Genomic DNA, 18,089 nt, shown 5'->3' on the forward strand with positions numbered 1-18,089 from the left:
TTTAAACAATGTTGTAACATTTGCGATCCTCCTTTTGTGGAGTGATACAACTTATGCAGTAACACTGCCTTTTAACCACATCCCATTAATTTTCCAATTCCATCTGCAACTTTTCTAATAATTTGAATAAATTCTCACTGACAAGTGGCTAACATTAATAGATTATAAAAATTAGTTAGCTGTTCCAAAAGTCTACCTCCCAACTTCCCAAATTTGTATTTCAAGAAGGGATGCATATAATTTCATATGGAGGAACGAGAGCATACTGTTATGCTGCTGGATGAGTAATCCAGTAAATAGCAATAGGGGGAGGCTGAGATGCTAATCAACAATTCCATTAACAGTGAGGTAGCAAGGTAACTTACCTTCAGGAAATTTACAGGATTACATTCATTCACTAATCCCTCGCATTCTTTCAAGTACTCCTCTATCCTTGTCTTCTGCGTGCGTTTTCCTTCCATTCGAACTTTACGTTCGGCCTCTTTCCACTCTTTTTGCTTTTCAATCTCACCTAGCAACTGCTTTTTCTTCTGTTCCACTTTATCCAAAATCCAATTGAACTTGGTTATAACAACTTCTTTCTCGTAGTCTAAAATGCACTAGATAAACAGCATGAATCAGTACATATGTAGTTCAGCCCGTGCCCATCATTGAATTCTAACTTATATATAATAAAGGTTGTTGAAAAATTGCACCGATAAGTATCCACTGATCAGATTAAAAAAAAAATTTAATCTCTCACATGATCTTAGTACTTAACATCATGGATGAGGTAGGCACTGGGGTTTGGCAAAGTCTGCCTAATAATGCTGCAAAAATTTATTTTTTAATCTTTTACTCTATCTTTAAAGTTAATGCTCAGAACGGACCAGGCAAACCCAAATCCTTTCCTTGCTTGCTCCAAAAACCAAATTCAAATTCCAATTGAATTCCACAAAGGAGACAAACAAGATCCAAGCTGACAAACAAGATCCAAGGCAGTGCACCCCATCTTGGGCTTGATCTGTCATTTAAGGATAAATACTGCACCTGATCTTAGCCAAAAGACCGAGGAGCGATAAACTTACTAATCACTCTGAAATTCAATGTTTTGGTCTAGTTTCAAACTGGAGATCTTTTATGTGTTAGGTAAACATGATAATTGCTATACCAAACAAACACTGAGTTATATTGGGCAGTGAAACTTTGGAGAACATTCACTAAACAACTAGTATGTCTTACCTCATTATCTGATGGGGTGCCTGCAATTTCCACCTTTAGTCTGTTATTCACCTGCCTCAATTCCCTCAGGTTGTTGAAGTACTCAAGCTGCAAAAGATGCAGATGCATGTTTGTACTTTGCAGGTACAGAATGCAACTCTATTGATTTAGTTAATGGCAATTAATTTAGCTAGTCACAATCTGAAAATTTTGAAATACAACCCTTCCATTCATAAGCGCACATTAGTTAGCAACACGTAACTGTACGTTTCTTGTGCATGCCATTGGCTACTTGCTACAATCTTTCTGCATTTATATAAGAACATAAGAACATAAGAAATAGGAGCAGGAGTAGGCCATCTAGCCCTTCGAGCCTGCCCCGCCATTCAATAAGATCATGGTTGATCTGTTGTGGCTCAGTTCCACTTTCCCGCCCTCTCCCCATAACCCTTAATCCCCTCTCTTATCAAGAACCCATCAACCCGCTTCTTAAAAATATTTAGCGAGGCAGCCTCCACCACTTCAACGGGCAGAGAATTCCAGAGATTCACCACCCTTTGAGTGAAGAAGTTCCTCCTCAACTCCGTTCTAAACCGCCTCCCCTTTATCTTGAGGCTGTGCCCCCTAGTCCTACTGTCTTTTTTGAGCGGGAAGAGTCTCTCCACCTCTATCCTATCCATCCCATTCATCATCTTATACGTCTCAATGAGATCTCCCCTCATTCTTCTAAACTCTAACGAGTACAAGCCTAGTTTATTCAGCCTCTCCTCATAGCTCAATCCCCTCAACTCCGGTATCAGCCTAGTAAACCTCCTCTGCACTCCCTCCAGGGCCAAAATATCCTTGCGCAGGTGCGGCGCCCAAAACTGCACACAGTACTCCAGCTGTGGCCTCACCAATGCACTCTTTTGCAACCAACTGGCATCTCAAAGTGCTTTACAGACAATTAAATACCTCTGTGTTGTGCAGTCACTTTTGTAATGTAATGCCAAGTTGCATGCAGCAAACTCCCACACATTGGAATATGATAATGGCTCGATAATTTGTTCATTTTTTTTTGTGTGATGCTGATTGATAGATAAGTATTGGCCAGGACATAAGGATAATCCCCTGATTATTCTTTAAAAGAGGATGATTTTTTTTATATCCACCAAACCTGACGGTGGGGCTATAGTTTAAATGTCTGACCTGCAGGATAGCACTGCTGACAGTGCAGTACTTCCTCAGTACTACACACTGAAATTTCAGCCCTGGTTGGCACTTGAGAGTGGAACTTAATGACTCATGAGTTGAGAGTGCTACCACTTGGACATGGCTGACAGTAGCCTCAATAACATAATGCACAAGCCACTTGAATGTACAACCAGGATTTGGCCATTTAGCACTTGGAGCTTGATCAAGGTTGATCTGTATCTTAAATCTGCCTAGGTTGTTAAATCTTAATCCACTTACCCAACAAAAATTAGTTACTCTCACATGTGAAATATTCAGTTGGCCTAATTGCACAACAGATTTTTTTGAAGGGAGAGTTCCAGATTTCTACTATCCTTTGCACAAAGAAATGCTTTCCAACATCACCCAGAAATGAAAACGTACTGGCTAGCAAAAATCAAGAAAAACCTAAAGACAACTAAGGAAGGACGGGGATCAATTAGAGACTAGAAAGGTAATTTGAGTGTGGAACTGCAAGTCAAGAGCATGATTCTTACTATATTCTTTGTGCCCATTTTCACAGAAGAGAGGGACAAAGCAGAAACTGTAGTTAAAGAATAGAAAGATTACATACTGAGATAAACTGCTGAGGGTGGAAATGTAAAGGTTTTTGTTCAGCGTCTTTGAAAAATGCATGAACTACCAAGTCCAGATGAAGCATATCCCAGGCTACTAAGGGAAGCAAGCAAAGACAGAGGCTCTGACCATCATTTTTCAATCTTCTCTGGTTACAGCTGTGGTGACAGAGGACCAAATGACTGCTAATGTTACAAGGTTGTTTAAACATTGCGCAAGGGTTAGCTTGACTAATTACAGGTCAATTAGCCTATTCTCAATGGTGGGCAAATTATTGGTAAAATTCTGAGATATAGCATAAATCGTCATTCAGAAAAGTACGGATTAATTAAAGACAGTCAGCATGGATTTGTTAAAGGATAGTTGTGTCCAACTAACTTGATTGGAGTTATTGAGTAAGTTAGAAGGATTTTTAATAAGGGTTGCACATTTGATGTAGTTTATATGGATTCTGGCGAGACTTTTGACAAGGCCCCAGATGGCAGTCTGGTCAGAAGATTAAAAGCTCTTGGGATCGAAGAAAAAGCAGCAAGTTGGAATCAAAATTGACTGTAGCGGGAAGCAAAGAGTTATGGTCATAAAGCGTTTTAGTGCCAGAAATACCGTTTCCAGTGGGATTCCAGCGGACTCAGTACTGATTACCTGTGGTACATGCCAATGATTGATTCTTAAATGTAAGAGACATGGTTAAGAAGTCTGAAATTGAAATGAAATTTTGCTGTGGTGGAGAATGGTCAGGTGACCAGAAAAGTGAAAAATGGAATTCAATTCTGAGAACTGCGAGGTAGCGCATTTGGGGACATCAAACAATGCAAGTTAATACACAATAAATGGTGGGATTCTAAAATTTATAGGCGAATAGAAAGATCTTGAGTGCATGTCCATACATCCCTGAATGTAGAAGAATAGGTGGATAAACTGGTTGAAAAGGCATACGAGATACGTTCCTTCATTGGCTGAGGAGCAAATTTGAGCGTAAAGAGTTTAAAATAGCTACTCAAAAATCAGTAAAAATTTTGCAAAATTGCCTTTCCTTTCCACTGCAACTGTGCGTTTGCTATGTACGTTATTAGTTACCTGTTTGAACTGCATAAGACACTAATTGGACCTCACCTCGAGTACTGCATACTGATCTGGTCACCATACTCCTTAGCTCCAGCTTATCTCCCCTCCTCTGAGCCCCTCTGCCTATATATTTCTGCCTATACAGTTCTGAAGCAGTCATACAGATTTGAAATCTCTTGCGCCACAGATGCTGCCAGATATGCCGAGCTTAGCCAGCATTATATGTTATTGTTTCAAATTTCTGGCATCTGCAGTAAGTTACTTTTAAAATAGAAAAGATGTGATTGCATTAGGTAAGGTACAAAGCAGATTTATGAGGTTGGTGCCAGGACTAAAGAATTTTAGCTTTGAGAGAAGGTTGAGTAGGCTGTGGTTATTTTCTTCAGAGCAGAGAAGGCTGAAGGAGGATTTAATTCAGGTATTTAAAATTTTGACTTATTCATTAGCAAATAAGGCAGTAACCAGGAAGCTATATATTTGAAGAAAGATTTAATCCAGGTGTATAAAATGACAATAGACCCAGATAGTGAGGCAAAGAAAGATTTATTCATTACAAAATAGGGCGGTAACTGGGTTGGGGGGGGGGTGCGACAGCTGCTGCAGTGGTGTGTGTGTGTGTGTGTGTGTATGGTATATAAGGATTAGAGGGGTTTGAGGATCTGGAACACAATGCCTAAAAAGGGTGGTAGAATCAGAAACCATCACCACATTTAAAATGGCTTGGATGTTCACTTGAAATACTTGAACCAACAGGGCTAAGGACCAAGAGCTGGAAAGTGGGCCAAACTGTCTCAACGTGTGCAGCAAATTTTCATGATAAGTGAGAAACCATCAACTTCCTGAATCATCTTAAACAGCCGACTGCATCACCCTTTGATGGGCAGCATGGTGACAAAGTGGTTGGTACAGCTGCCTCACATCGTCAAGGACCCAGGTTCAATTCCAGCCTTGTGTCATCCAATTTTCCTCAGCTGAATATCAATGGATTTTGAACAGGGAAGAAAAAAGTACTGTTCACAGCGGAGGTTCTCTCCCCCTCCTGTAAGAAGATTTATTTTACACTTTATTATTGTCACAAGTGGGCTTACATTTGTTAGCACTGCTGCCTCTCAGTGCCATGGACCCATGTTCAGTTCCCGGCTTGGGTCACTGTCTCTGTGGAATTTGCACATTCTCCCCATGTCAACATGGGTTTCTCCCAGGTGCTCCGATTTCCTTCCACAGTCTGAAAGATGAGCTGGTTAGGTGCATTGGCCATTAAAATTCTCCCTCAGTGTACCCGAATAGGTGACTAGGGGATTCTCACAGTAACTTTGTATCAGTGTTAATGTATATTTATTAGTCACAAGTAGGCTTACATTCACACTGCAATAAACTTACTGTGAAAATCTCCTAGTTGCCACACACCATGCCTGTTTGGGGGCACCTGGAGGAAACCTACGCAGAGATGGGGAGAATGTGCAAACTCCACACAGTGACCCAAGCGGGGAACTGAACATGGGTCCATGGCACTGAGAGGCAGCAGTGCAAACAAATGTAAGCCCACTTGTGACAATAATAAAGTGTAAAATAAATCTTCTTACAGGAGGGGGAGAGAATCTCTACTGTGAACAGTACTTTTTTCTTCCCTGTTCAAAATCCATTGATATTCAGTTGAGGAAAATTGGATGACTCTGGTGTTATGTAATCTGTAAAAGCAAAATACTGCAGATGCTGGGATTCAAAACAAAAGTAGAAACTGTTGGAAAATCTCAGCAGGCCTGACAGAATTGTGAAGAGGGAACAGAGCCAATGTTTCGAGTGGGCTCGGAGCCAACTGTGTGCCATCCAGACTGGGTAGGTTGGTTCTATTCTCTCTCCGCAGATGCTGTCAGACCTGCTGAGACTTTCTGTCTCCGTCTGAGAATTTAAACCCTTGGCCACTAGAAGAGGTGGGAGCATAGCGGTGGGCCACTCGGCCCATCTGGGCTGTCCCCGGAGCAGGGCCACCACCGCTGCTCTGCGTTTACCTTCTCCTCCTGGTAGATCATGTCGACCAGGTTGACGGCGTGGAAGACCCCGCGGTGATCCTCGGACACGCACTGGCCGCACGCCAGCTGTTTGCAGACCTTGCAGAAGAGCTGCAGCTTCCTGTGCGGGTGGCGCTGGCACAGCTCCCGTTCCCCGGGAGCGGGAGCCCCGGGAGCGCGAGCGCCGCCTTCCCCCTCCTCACCCTCCTCCTCCTGTTGCTGCTGCTGCTGCTGCTGCGATCGGAAAAGCTTCACCACCTCGGCCAAGGTGGTGTTCCCGGGCAGGTTGACGGCTCCCTCGGCGATGAAGTTGTTCTTCCTGCAGAGGGGACACTCCAGCTGACTGTTCCTCCAGATGTTGTTGCTGCTGCTGTTGTAGTCCAGGCCGTGGGAGAAGGCTTTGGTCACACACTCCAAGATGCATTTCTTGCAGAAATTGTGCGAGCAGACGGGCAGGGTGGTGGGGTTCTCAAACACCGACAAACAGACCGCACAGGTCAGGCTGGCCTCCATTCCAGCAACACCCCCCCACCACCACCTATCTTCCCCCCCTCCCCTCCCCTCACTTCTCTCCCCCCCTCACTTCCCCTCCTCACTTCTCTCCCCCCCCCCCACTTCCCCTCCTCACTTCTCTCCCCCCCCCACTTCCCCTCCTCACTTCTCTCCCCCCCCCCACTTCCCCTCCTCACTTCTCTCTTCCCCTCCTCACTTCTCTCTCCCCCTCACACAACCAGCCCCTGATTTAAAGGTTTCGTTTTTTCCCGACGAGAAGTGTGACACAGAAAACCAGGAACTGAAAGTGAAACTCTGCCCACAGCAGCGTTTGCAGCACGCCTGCAGGAAGTCCTGCCTCTCTGTCACTCACCATGTCACAAAGCAAAGACAGGAAATGCATCTGCCAAGAGGCTCAGAGCTTTGGCCCTGGCGCCTTGTTCAGAAGGATTCGCCCTCCCACGTTCGTGAACTATCTACAAACCCACAATTTACAATGCAGCAAAATGCTATGGATTCTGGAAATCGGAAACAAAAACGGAAAATACAGTCAGGGGCAGCAGCAGTGAAGGGGAAAACAAGAGATAGGACTGTGATCGCTCAACAAGTTAGAAATGGTTCAGAAGAAATGAAACCAGGGGACTAGAAGAAAAGGGAAAGCACGTGATAGAATCAAGGGCAGGTTGAATTAAATGGCAAAAAGTTCCATGGCACAAAATCAAAAGGAATTGTCGTTGCCAAATTTTACACCAACCTCTGCTTCCATTTTTTGTATTCCCTTTCTATTTTTTAAGCCAATTTTTCTTCCTTTCAGGTGTGAAGATTCCCAAGGTTCTACAATTTATGGACATTAACACCACTCTTGATCCTTCTTCACTTCCTCTGAGCCCATCCTTCTTTCAATCAGACCTCTTTTATTGATGATATCCTCCAACCTTCCCCTCTCTAACCTTGCAATGATCTGTCCTAAGCAAAGGCCTCACCTACATCTGTTATACTACCACTTCAATGAGTTTCAAGCACAGCGCAACACATATCTTTACTGTTGCTTTTATATCTACACTAGTTCTTGAACTGAATGACATTTAAGAGTTAACCACATTGCTGTGGATTTGGAGTCACAGGTAGGCCAGATCAGGTAAGGATGGCAGATTTCCTTTGATATAGGACATTGGTGGTTCATTTTCGTCATAGACTTTTAGCTCCAGTTTTTTCTTACTGAATTCAAATTTCATCATCTGCTGTGGTGGGATTTGAACCTGGATCCCTAGAACATTACGCTGCGTCTCTGGATTACTAATCCAATGATAATACCACAACACCACCATCTCCTCCTCCTTCCTAACGTGACTATTTATCCTTCCCTTTATCAAGACTCTTCCCACCTATATGTCTGAGTCTTCCGGTTAATGCCTTCAGTTTCCTGGTTCTAACCAGGTCCTCTTCATCATGAATGTCCAGTCTCTCGTCACCTCCACCCAGGACCAAAATGATCTGAGGGGCTTTCCACTTCTACCTTGAATGGGGCCCTAACCAGTCTCCATCCACCATCATCCTCCTCCATCTGGCTGAATGTATTTTCACTTTGAACATCTCCTTTAATTCAACTCAACTCACTCAATTAAAAATGTTGTAGTGGATTCCTGAGTGGGTACTAACTATGCTTGCCTTTATGTGGGATATGTGAAACATTCTTTGCCCTACTCATGACCCTTCCCTCAACTCTTTCTTGGGTACATTGATGACTATTGGTGCCGCTTCCTGCTCTTCCTATAAACTGAAAAATTAATCAACTTTGCTTGCAATTTCCACTCTTCTTCCACTTTCACATGATCCATTTCTGCCTCTTACCTTCTCTTCCTTGACTTCTCTGTTGCCATTTCTTAGGATAGGCTATCAACCAATATTGACTATAAGCCTTCCAAGGCCACAGACCATAAAAGCAAAATTCTGCACATGCTGGAAATATGAAATAAAACAGAAAATAGTGGAAATACTCAGCACGTCAGGCAGTATCTGTGGAGAGAAGCAGAGTTAACGGCCCAGATTTTCTTTGTGGCATAATGTCTTGGGAGATGTTTAATAATGGCAGATGCATATGGAAACCCTGCCTCCATTTCCAGCAAGTCCTGTTTTTGGGGAAAGGGAGTGGGGTGTAAATTGCACAGGTGGGAAACCTGAATTCAAGAGGACATTTGATTTGGTGGCCGAGTACAGACAAACTCAATTTCAGTCGCTGCAGTGATTTTAACTTGCAGTGTGGGTTTCATAAAGAGGTATAACTGGTTATGATGGATGGGTTTAAAGTCTGTTTAAGTGTCATGATTTAAATCTCCAGCCTTTAAAAATAAAAATAGTCTACTGGTTTCACTCAGAGTAAAAGAAACATGCTCCTGGAGTGTACTGATTGACAGGCTTTTTGATGTAGTTTTAAAAAAAGGCATTTGTTTTTGCAATTTCAATAGAATAAATTGTTTAGATTTCCCAAAGTTTGTTATTAAAGCTGGACCCATTATGAATGCTTGGCCAAGTCTCAAGAGGCCCAGAACCACTTATCTCAGCAAAAGGCTGTATAGACATTTTAATTGACAGTTTTATTAAATGATTATCTGCTTTTGACGTTTTAAGTATAGTAGATAGTTTTTACAACAGATTGACCACTTGAGGGGATTTACATTCTTTGAATGGATTTCATGAATAAGAGTTTCTTTCAGTATCAAGCATGTGAGTGAGAGTTCTGTTAGATTGTTAGACATTTATTTTTTTTCATCTCTAATGGCCTACATGCTGGGCCTCTGAGATCACTTCTCCCTCAGCAGCTGGAGATGCAGCAGCAGAGGCAGGGAATGCAAGAGGCTCTGTCGGCAACACTGGACTGATTGCAAGGCTATTGGGAGGAGTCCCTAAGCTTTCAGGTGAACATATTGCCTGTCTTACTTGGTTCCCAGGCTAACACTACAAGAGTGGTGTCCGCAGTGGAAAGCCTGGGCAGGGAATCCTCACCATGAGTGGCAGGCTCCAAACAATAGTCAAGTCACAGCAGGCCACAGCAGAATTCCAGAGGGCCATTGCTGAGTCACAGCGGGTCACAACAGGCTTCTCAAGAATCTGTGGCCCATGGCTAAGAGGCTGGAGAGCTTGCAAGAGACCCAAGGGAGACACAGCGGGCTGCAGCACCAGCCTTTGAGAATGTGGCCCAGTCACAGAGGCTCATGGCCCAGTCTCAGAGGGCACTTGCTGCTGCCATTGATAGGTGGGCCCCGACTCAGGTGGCCATCACAGAGGGCATGACTACCATGGATAGGATGCAGGTGGTCCTCCAGGACTGGTAGGGCCAGGTGACACCAGCGCTTTTGAAGCTCACTGCAGAATCATCACCATCTCATGGAGTGGCGCAGGGGCCCACAGGAATCCCGAGGAGGGAGGAAAGGCTCAAGTCCACGACAGGGCCTTCCAACCAGGAGACAGTGCCTGTGGCTACACCTTCTGACACCGGAACATCTCAGGGGCAGTGGGATGGAGAGGGTGTCATGGATACATCCCAGACACCTGGAAGTTGGCTAGGGTCCTCAAGGTGCAGGTCCTCCAGAGGACGCCCTCCAAGGGCATCACAGACCATGGGGTGTGGTAGGCAGCAGCCCCTCCCACCCCCCCATTTCTGATGTACGTTCTGGGGAGACACTGAGACGTAGTGATAGGCCACATAAGGTTAAGAAGTTGTCATTGCACTAAGGTGGCATGGGTGAAGGGCATCACTAGTTAGATATTTAAACACTTTATTGTTTCCTGTTCACATGTTTTTATGTTAGCACTTATCATTTAGATACTTTTATTGTCAGCAATAAATGTTTTTTCACTACTGACCTGTGACTAATTTGTCTCAGATTAGTCTGTAAAAGAAATCCTCTGAGACAGTCGCCAGAGGGATCCATCATGATGATGTCAGTGGGAGAGACCCCTCAGTGCTGTGTCACTGAGAAAATGAAAGCATTGTTTCCCTAGAACCCACGAGATATTCCCTCCCCTCCCCTACCCCACCCGCCCCGCGGCCCTGTCTGGAGATTTACTGATCCCTTACCCACTATTCAGATAGATGTGAGCCCAGACACCAGTGTGCATGCAGAGCTCAAGTAGGAATCAAACTCATTTTCACCAGGCATTGTCATAATTGTGCTTAGCGAGTTGTCTTCACTCTCCTGCCTGCCAAAGGAATTCACTAACACAGAAGACCCAGACCCATCACTCTGGTATGACAATGCTGCAGAAGATAGAAGGACTTAGGGGATGGGTGGGATGGAGCCCACGTATAGCAACACAGGCCTCTGGTGAACAAAGTGCCTGGTGACCCTTGCCACCCTCACATGCCTGATCCTTGCTGCCAGCCCTCTAGTACCTGGGTGGTGTTTCTCAGCATTGTTCTCCTCTTCCTCCTCCTCCTCCTCCTGCTGGGTGGCCTCCGCCCCCGATGCCCGGCTGGTCGGCCTCTACACCCTGTCCCTCCTCCAAAAGGTTTCCTTGTTGCTGCATCAGGTTGTGAAGGGTACAGCACACCACCACAATGTGGGAAGAAATCAAAGGGCTGTATTGTAGGGCCTTGCCAGAGCGGTCCAGGTACCTGAACTGCTGTTTTAGAAGCCTTATGCCTCTCTCCACTACTGAATGGGTGGCAATGTGGGCCTCATTATACTGGGTTTCTGCATCAGTCTCAGGCCTTGCACAAGCTTCATCTGCCAAGTCCAAAGTGGGTACCCATGTTCCCCACAAGACATCCCTGCACCGTGGGTTCCTCCTGAAGGATCTCCGGGATATCTGAGTTCCTCAATATGAAGTTTTCAGGCACACTGCTGGAGTGTCTCGTGCAGGTGTGCAAGATATTTATTTTATAGTCTCACACCAATTGCACATTTAGGGAATGGAAACCCTTCCTATTCATGAATCATCGTGGATTCTGAAGAGGGGCCTTGAGAGTGATGTGAGTGCAGTCGATGGCCCCTTCGACATTTGGCGTCCCTGTGATGGCCACAAATCCTGCAGCCTGGGCTTCCTGCTGGGCCTGGTCCAAGTCAATAATATATTGGCTGGCCCGGGCGTACATGGCACGTGTAACCTCCTTCACACTGTTGTGGATGGCTGACTGTGAAATGCCACACACATCTCTACTGGGGATCTGGAAGGAGCCAGCGGCGTAAAAGTTCAGAGTGCCTGTCAATTTCACAGCCACTGTGAGGGGCTGGCACCGAGAGGTGCCAGGTCCTGCAACAAATGGCATAGGTGATGCACTGTCTCGTTTTGGAGGCGGAGCCTTTGGCAGCACATGGTGTCTGACAGTTCAAAGGACACGCGTGTGGAACTGCCAGGGTTTCCACTCCTCCTTCTGCGCCTCTCTGGGTGAATGGTGGCCACATCCTGTCTCCTGTGGCCGTCTCTCTCCTGCAAACAGCAAGGCCTGGGCCTCCTCTGCCTGCAATTCAGCCTCCTGTTCCTCCTCCTCAGCTCCAGCACTAACAAAAAGAACAGCAAGATCGATTGGTGGCATCACAAAAGCCATCTCATCAATCTGAAGGAGGTGGCGGATTTGGAGAAGGAGAGAGAGATAGAGAGGTTAATTCTGCTTGCCCCTAGCCCAGCTACACACACTGCTTATACTGTCCATCTACCCCACTGCTCCTCCAGCAACACAGCGCACCTCAACGCCCCCCATAGGTCCTCCCACCCCTGGCAGTAACAAACCCAGAACTCATGCCTTGGTGACAACAGACACTGCTGCTCGAAAAGTCCTGAGGCTGCAACACTGCCACATCAAAAAGCTTTCCAGCACATCCCCCACTTGGAACGGTACTGCATGCATTAGGACCCAGCAGTATCCCCAAGGTCAGTGCTGAAAATCAAACACTGTGGCCAGCAATAGCCCTCCACCACCCCACAGACTCGCAGACCCCTCTCGACCCAAAACACAACATGGCCACCACGATACGACTCCCTATCAGCAGCACAGAGCTGGCCAATGTTAGGCACTTACCTCCTCACGAGCCCTCACTGATAGAGCACCAAAAGCCAACTTTTAAAGAGAAGATGTTTTCCTGACTGATCTGGATCAGACGATTGAGGTGGTAAAGGCAGGCATATTCGTAAATTTGGATCTGCAGCTCATTGGGATGAATGCAAAAATATTTAAATTGACGTTGCTCCCATTTTGGGCAGGCTCTTGATCGTGCCGATTTTTTTCCCTTGGTAAAGTGGGAACTGACATGAAAATGGGTACAGATTGTGCTAATTGCCTCATGCCCGACTTTACCAATTTTTCGTGCCCAAAAACGGGCAGAATGTGATGCTAAAATTCTGCCCGATGTGTCCAGCTGGTGTGAAAATGGGAGAGTTCCTGATCTGATTTTTGGGTGAGTTCACACCCAATCTTATATACTTAGTTACTGAAAAAATGGTCTAGACCATTTCTACCTGCTGCAGACAGCCTTTATCAACCACTCCACCTGCAATCACGGGGGCCTGTGACCGGTCACAAGCTCCACAATCCCACAATGTATAGACATCTAGCCCCCAGCGCCTCCCTATACCCTCCTGCCCAGACTGATCATGTTCCCTCCCCCCCAGTCCAACTGCATCTGCAGAGTGGTACTGCCCCCCCTGTCACCACGCCCTTCCAATTTGGTGCAGCGGACACCCTCCTCCCATGATTGGGCCATCCCCTTCATATTCAGCCCCCTTCATGTCCTGCCCCTTCAGGCCCTGCCCTTGGTCCCAACCCCATTGGCTCCACCCATTTGACCCCATGCCCCATAGGCCCTGCCCCTAAATGCCCACTGGCCATTGTCACCCTTGTCAAGTCCTCAAGCACAACTCTCACCAATTTCTTCATCTTCAGCCAGTTTCTTTTTTTTTAGCAAGTCAAATATAAATATTCTGCTCCTTAAAGGAAATTCCAGGCTGTGTGTTAATATTCCTGATATGTAGTCCTGGCTTGGACTAACTTCAGTATTGGATAATTTAATGCACTGTCAATGAGTTTGTTATTGCACAGAGTCTTTATCTGTACATTTCAGTAAGCAAATAAATTGTTCAAAATTTAATAGTTTAAGCAGCTTCCAAATTTTTATATGTTTATAATTATCTTAAACCTCAAAAGTGGTTCAGAGATGGTTTTTTATTTCAACACAGCTTTCAAAAACAATTCCTAATTGATAAATAACCCAAAAGACAAAATACTGCAAACGCTGGTTTAAAAAAAATTGTGGAAATATTCAGCAGGTCTGGCAGCATCTGTGGAGAGAAAAGTAATTTCCTTAAGCCCATTAAGGAGGGTTTGAAGGTTGGAGCCAGGAAAATTGAAAAAAAAAGACACTGGGTCAATAACACATATTGTTCCTGTCTCCTCCCACTTTCCAAGGGACAGCTTGTGTGCGATGTTCGCAACCCACCCAGAAAGACTAGATGCTAATTAAACAAGCATTGAGGAAACTACCATATTTCTTCCCACAGCAATGATAGTTTGTCAGCAGTACTAAGTATCTGGAACTCTTTAACTCAGAGGAGGCAAGTTTTTTAATACTTTCATCGAACTTCACTAGCAAAGCCAATGTTTATTTTCCATCCCTATGAGCCCTTGAGAAGCTGGTGGTGAACCGCTTTCCTAAACCACTGTGGCTCATGTGGTGTAGGTGCACCCACAGTGTAGTTGGGAAGGGATTTTCAGGATTTTAACTGAGTGACAGTGAAGGAAGAACAATATAGTTCCAAATCAGGATGGTGTGTGGCTTGGGGCTGAACTTGGAGATGGTGATGTTCCCATGTATCTACTGCCCTTGTCCCTCTGGTTAGTTGAGGGCGCAGGTTTGGAAAGTGCTGTTCAAGGAGCTTAAGTGAGTTGCTGCAATGCATTTTGTGGATAGCATACAATGCTGCCACTGTGTGTTGGTGGTGGAGGGAGTAAATGTTGAAGATGGTGAGTGGAATGCCAATAAAGTTGCTCTGGCCTAATAGTGCTGAGCTTCTTGAGTATTGTTGGACCTGCACTCATCAGGCAAATGGAGAATATTCAATCACACCCATAACTTGTACCTTTTAGATGATCGTCAGGCTTTGGGGAGTCAAAAGGTGAGTGAATTCCCAGCATTTGACCTGCTCTTGTAGCCACAATATTAATATGTCTGGTCTAATTCAGTTTCTGGTCAATAATAATTCTCAAGATGTTGATAGTGGTGCATTCAGTGATGGTAATTATATAAAGGTGGGAATGGTTAGATTCTCTCTTGTTGGAGATGGTCATGGCCTGGTACTTGTGTAGTATGCATGTTACCACCACAAGCATTTTCATTTATGCTCGGTACAACCCCAACCAGTGAAGAATTTTCCTTCTTATTTCCATTGCCTCCAGTTTTGCTAGGGCTCCTTAGTGCTCCACACAGCCAAATTCTGTCTTAATGTCAAGGGCAGTCACTCTCTGCTGACTGCTTGAGTTCAGCTCTTTTGTCCATTTTTGAACTAAGGCTGTAATGAGATCAGGAGTGAAGTAACCCTCATGGAATCCAAACTGGGCATCAGTGAGCATATTACTGCTGAGTAAGTAATGCTTGATAGCACTGTTATTAGTACCTTTCATCATTTTGGTGATAATCAAGAATAGACTGACAGAGCAATAATTGGCCAGGTTGGATTTGCCAGGCATTCTTAGATTATTTTCCACGTTGGTGGATTGAAGTCTGTGTTGTAACTATACTGGGAAAGGTTGGCAAAAGGTTTGGCTAATTCTGGAGCACAGGTTTTCAGTATTTCACAGAGATAAAATGTCACTCTATATTTTTATGAAACATATGCTATGGCTACATTGTAAAATTTTAAAAACTGGGTAAAGTCTTTAAAAATGCTGAAGCTATGTTTGCCTGTATCCCTAAGTAGAGGAACTTCCTGGCAACATCAGAACAGCTGACCATCCCTGAAGAGATGCTAATAATCCTTGTGACTGCAGAAATCACATTCACAAATGCCATCTACATTTCTTGAGGTAGGCCTGGTCAATGGAGTCTACCAGTCTGCTAGGCCAAAGGACCCATCACCTTTCCTTTCAAATTCTAAATGGTTAACATGTTAGCAATCTCACGAATCCAATCAAAGGAATATACATAATTTGTCAAAGCCAAATTGCACAGGTGGGAGTCATGTGACATGATCCCCCCTAGCTGGACGAACCTGTAATCCTGCCTTATTGTATTGCCTGTCGGTCTACCAATTTCCATCCAGCAAGTGGCAACTCAGACAGAGGCCTCTGTCCAGGTTTGAATATGTGGCTTCCCATTTGTACTGTTCCCATTGGGATTTCTGAACTTCTGTTTCTGTGCCTACAAGAGTAATTCATCTCTACGTGCCAATCCTGTTGCGTAACTCATCTCTACTTGAAGAGTGAATTATCCAGCATTATTGAACTTTGATTCTGCACTCTGGACACACATGAAACAATAAAACTTTGCTCTGTCATCTTTGTCCTGTAACTCTTTCTTTCTCGAGCCCTCTTTTGTTATATCAATGCATCAGTGACAACATAGCAACACACTCCCTCCCCTATTTTTAGTGTGTGTGAATAAAGTAACCCTCTATCTCAAGTTTGCTGTGAGTTATTAATAGAAGTCTCACAACACCAGATTAAAGTCTAACAAGTTTATTTGGAGTGCTGCTCCTTCATCAGGTAAGCCTGATGAGAGAACCGTACTCTAAAAGCTCGTGAGACTTCTTGCTGTACCCACCCCAGTCCAACGCTGGCATCTCCACCTCGTGGGTTATTAATAAAAATTGGATCACAGCAAAACTGAGGGGTTTGGAAATGCGCTACCGCTTATAAAGGGAGAAGTTAAAAATCAAAAACACCTTTCAGTTTATAGACAGGTAGTGAGATGAGAAATCAGGGCTGTTTAAATTAACCCTACTGTGTCTGTAACGAGTATTATTGCTGGAATGTTGTCAGGATAATACAGTGCAGAGTAGTAACTCATTGAGGCCTGAAATTGATATGTACCCAGAATTATAAAGGGCAGACATTGAAACCCTGAGATCAGCCACTGGCAGAGGTTTGCCATTACAAACTGATAGTGCGAGGGGAGAAAGAAATTGCAGAAGCTTCCTGCAGTATAACATTTCAACTCAATAGGACTTCAGACCATGTGTATTTGTGAAGCTAAAGAGCAATGGGTTTCATCTATTGTAAGGTCAGGTGCACCACTAAAGAGAAGTTGCATCATGCCCCATCTCACAGCCATAGTGTGGGGACCAGCAGTTGCAGAATGGTACAGGCTATTGAAATTGGAGAGTAGAGAGAGATTAGTTAAGGGCCAGGAGATTGAAGAAGCTGACATAAACCACTCAGGACTTTTCACGTGATGAAGATTCCTTTCTAGTAACAAGGGGATCCACCACATTTACAAGCATTCTGCTTCTGATTTTAACCTGCTTGCTGCTGAATATGTGAAAATACAGAATTTACTGAGATCAAATGTTGCATGTGTAACATACGAATAGATGGTTACCAGACTGCTTGGGTATGTTAACGTGGTGGGAGTGAAGGGGTGAGTAGGGCAGTGAGCAGTATGTATAATTACTGTAGGCTAGTTTGATTGATTAACTGCAGCAATGTGATGTGCTGTTTTGGTGTTAGTTCACCCCAGTTTCTTCTTCCTCCTCCTTATCACATGAAGAGTTCTGAGTGGGTTATATCTTCAGCATCTCTAGCTCTCACTGCTGCATAATATGCAACAGAATACAGCAGATAATGATTATCCAGGAGACGCTTGCTGGTGAATGGTGAAGGGCAGCTCCAGATCTGGCTGTGGATCTGCAAGTAACTCGTGCATGTCAATAGCTTGCTCGATGACGCACTGGTGAGGGTTCCTTAGTGACATCATCAACCAGGTTTGAATTATATAAACTTTGTCACCAACTTTCAGGTTGTTTCCAGATCTGAACTTGCGAGGGATGTTGGACTGAAAACATTATGATTGCTCACAGCAAAGGTATGACCTTGGTTCTCTCACAACCTGCCACAAACCCCAGTCTGGTGGCTGGGAAACCATCTTTATGGTGAGGACCAAATAAAATGACTTTGGTAATAACTTCCATTGGAGGAAATTTGTTTCAATCCAGTTTTGGATGCCTGTCAAGCAGAATAGCCAACCAGAGACAGGGGAAAAGTTGAGATAGGTGGTGATGAGGTGGAGTTGGATGACATTGGTGTACATGTGGAATCTGACATGTTTTGCAGATGTCACCAAGCCGCACTATGTAAATGAGAAATAGAAGGGGCCAAGGATAAATCCTTGGGACACACCAGAGGTAACGCTAGGAAAATAAGCTACTGCAGGTGATTCTATAGAAATAAAGAAAGTAGGAGCAGTGGGCCATTCAGCGTTCAATCTTGCTCCACCTTTCTTTATGATCATGGCTGATCTCATCTGCCTGACCCCGCTCCCTCCCTCTGATCCTTTGATTCCCTTCATCACCAACCCTGTCCCCACCCCCCCCCCCGGGTCATATCTA

At 44.7% G+C, this 18,089-nt stretch overlaps 1 protein-coding gene across 6 annotated transcripts in view; it reads right to left on the minus strand.

Moving 5' to 3' along the window:
• LOC145344803 (uncharacterized) overlaps positions 1-6,584 on the minus strand; it is a 31,687-nt gene extending 25,103 nt beyond the window's left edge. For all 6 annotated transcript variants that reach the window (XM_080192009.1, XM_080191978.1, XM_080191998.1 and 3 more), the window contains exons 1-3: positions 6,063-6,584; positions 1,222-1,308; positions 366-599 (exon numbers count right to left, since the gene is read on the minus strand). In XM_080192009.1, coding sequence (XP_080048135.1) covers positions 366-599; positions 1,222-1,308; positions 6,063-6,575 — 834 coding nt within the window. In that variant the 5' untranslated portion in view covers positions 6,576-6,584. The remainder of the gene's footprint in view (positions 1-365; positions 600-1,221; positions 1,309-6,062) is intronic.
• Positions 6,585-18,089: the final 11,505 nt, after the last annotated feature.

This window comes from Carcharhinus amblyrhynchos, chromosome 1 (genome assembly GCF_965287045.1).
Source record: "Carcharhinus amblyrhynchos chromosome 1, sCarAmb.v2.hapA, whole genome shotgun sequence".
NCBI lineage: Eukaryota > Metazoa > Chordata > Chondrichthyes > Carcharhiniformes > Carcharhinidae > Carcharhinus > Carcharhinus amblyrhynchos.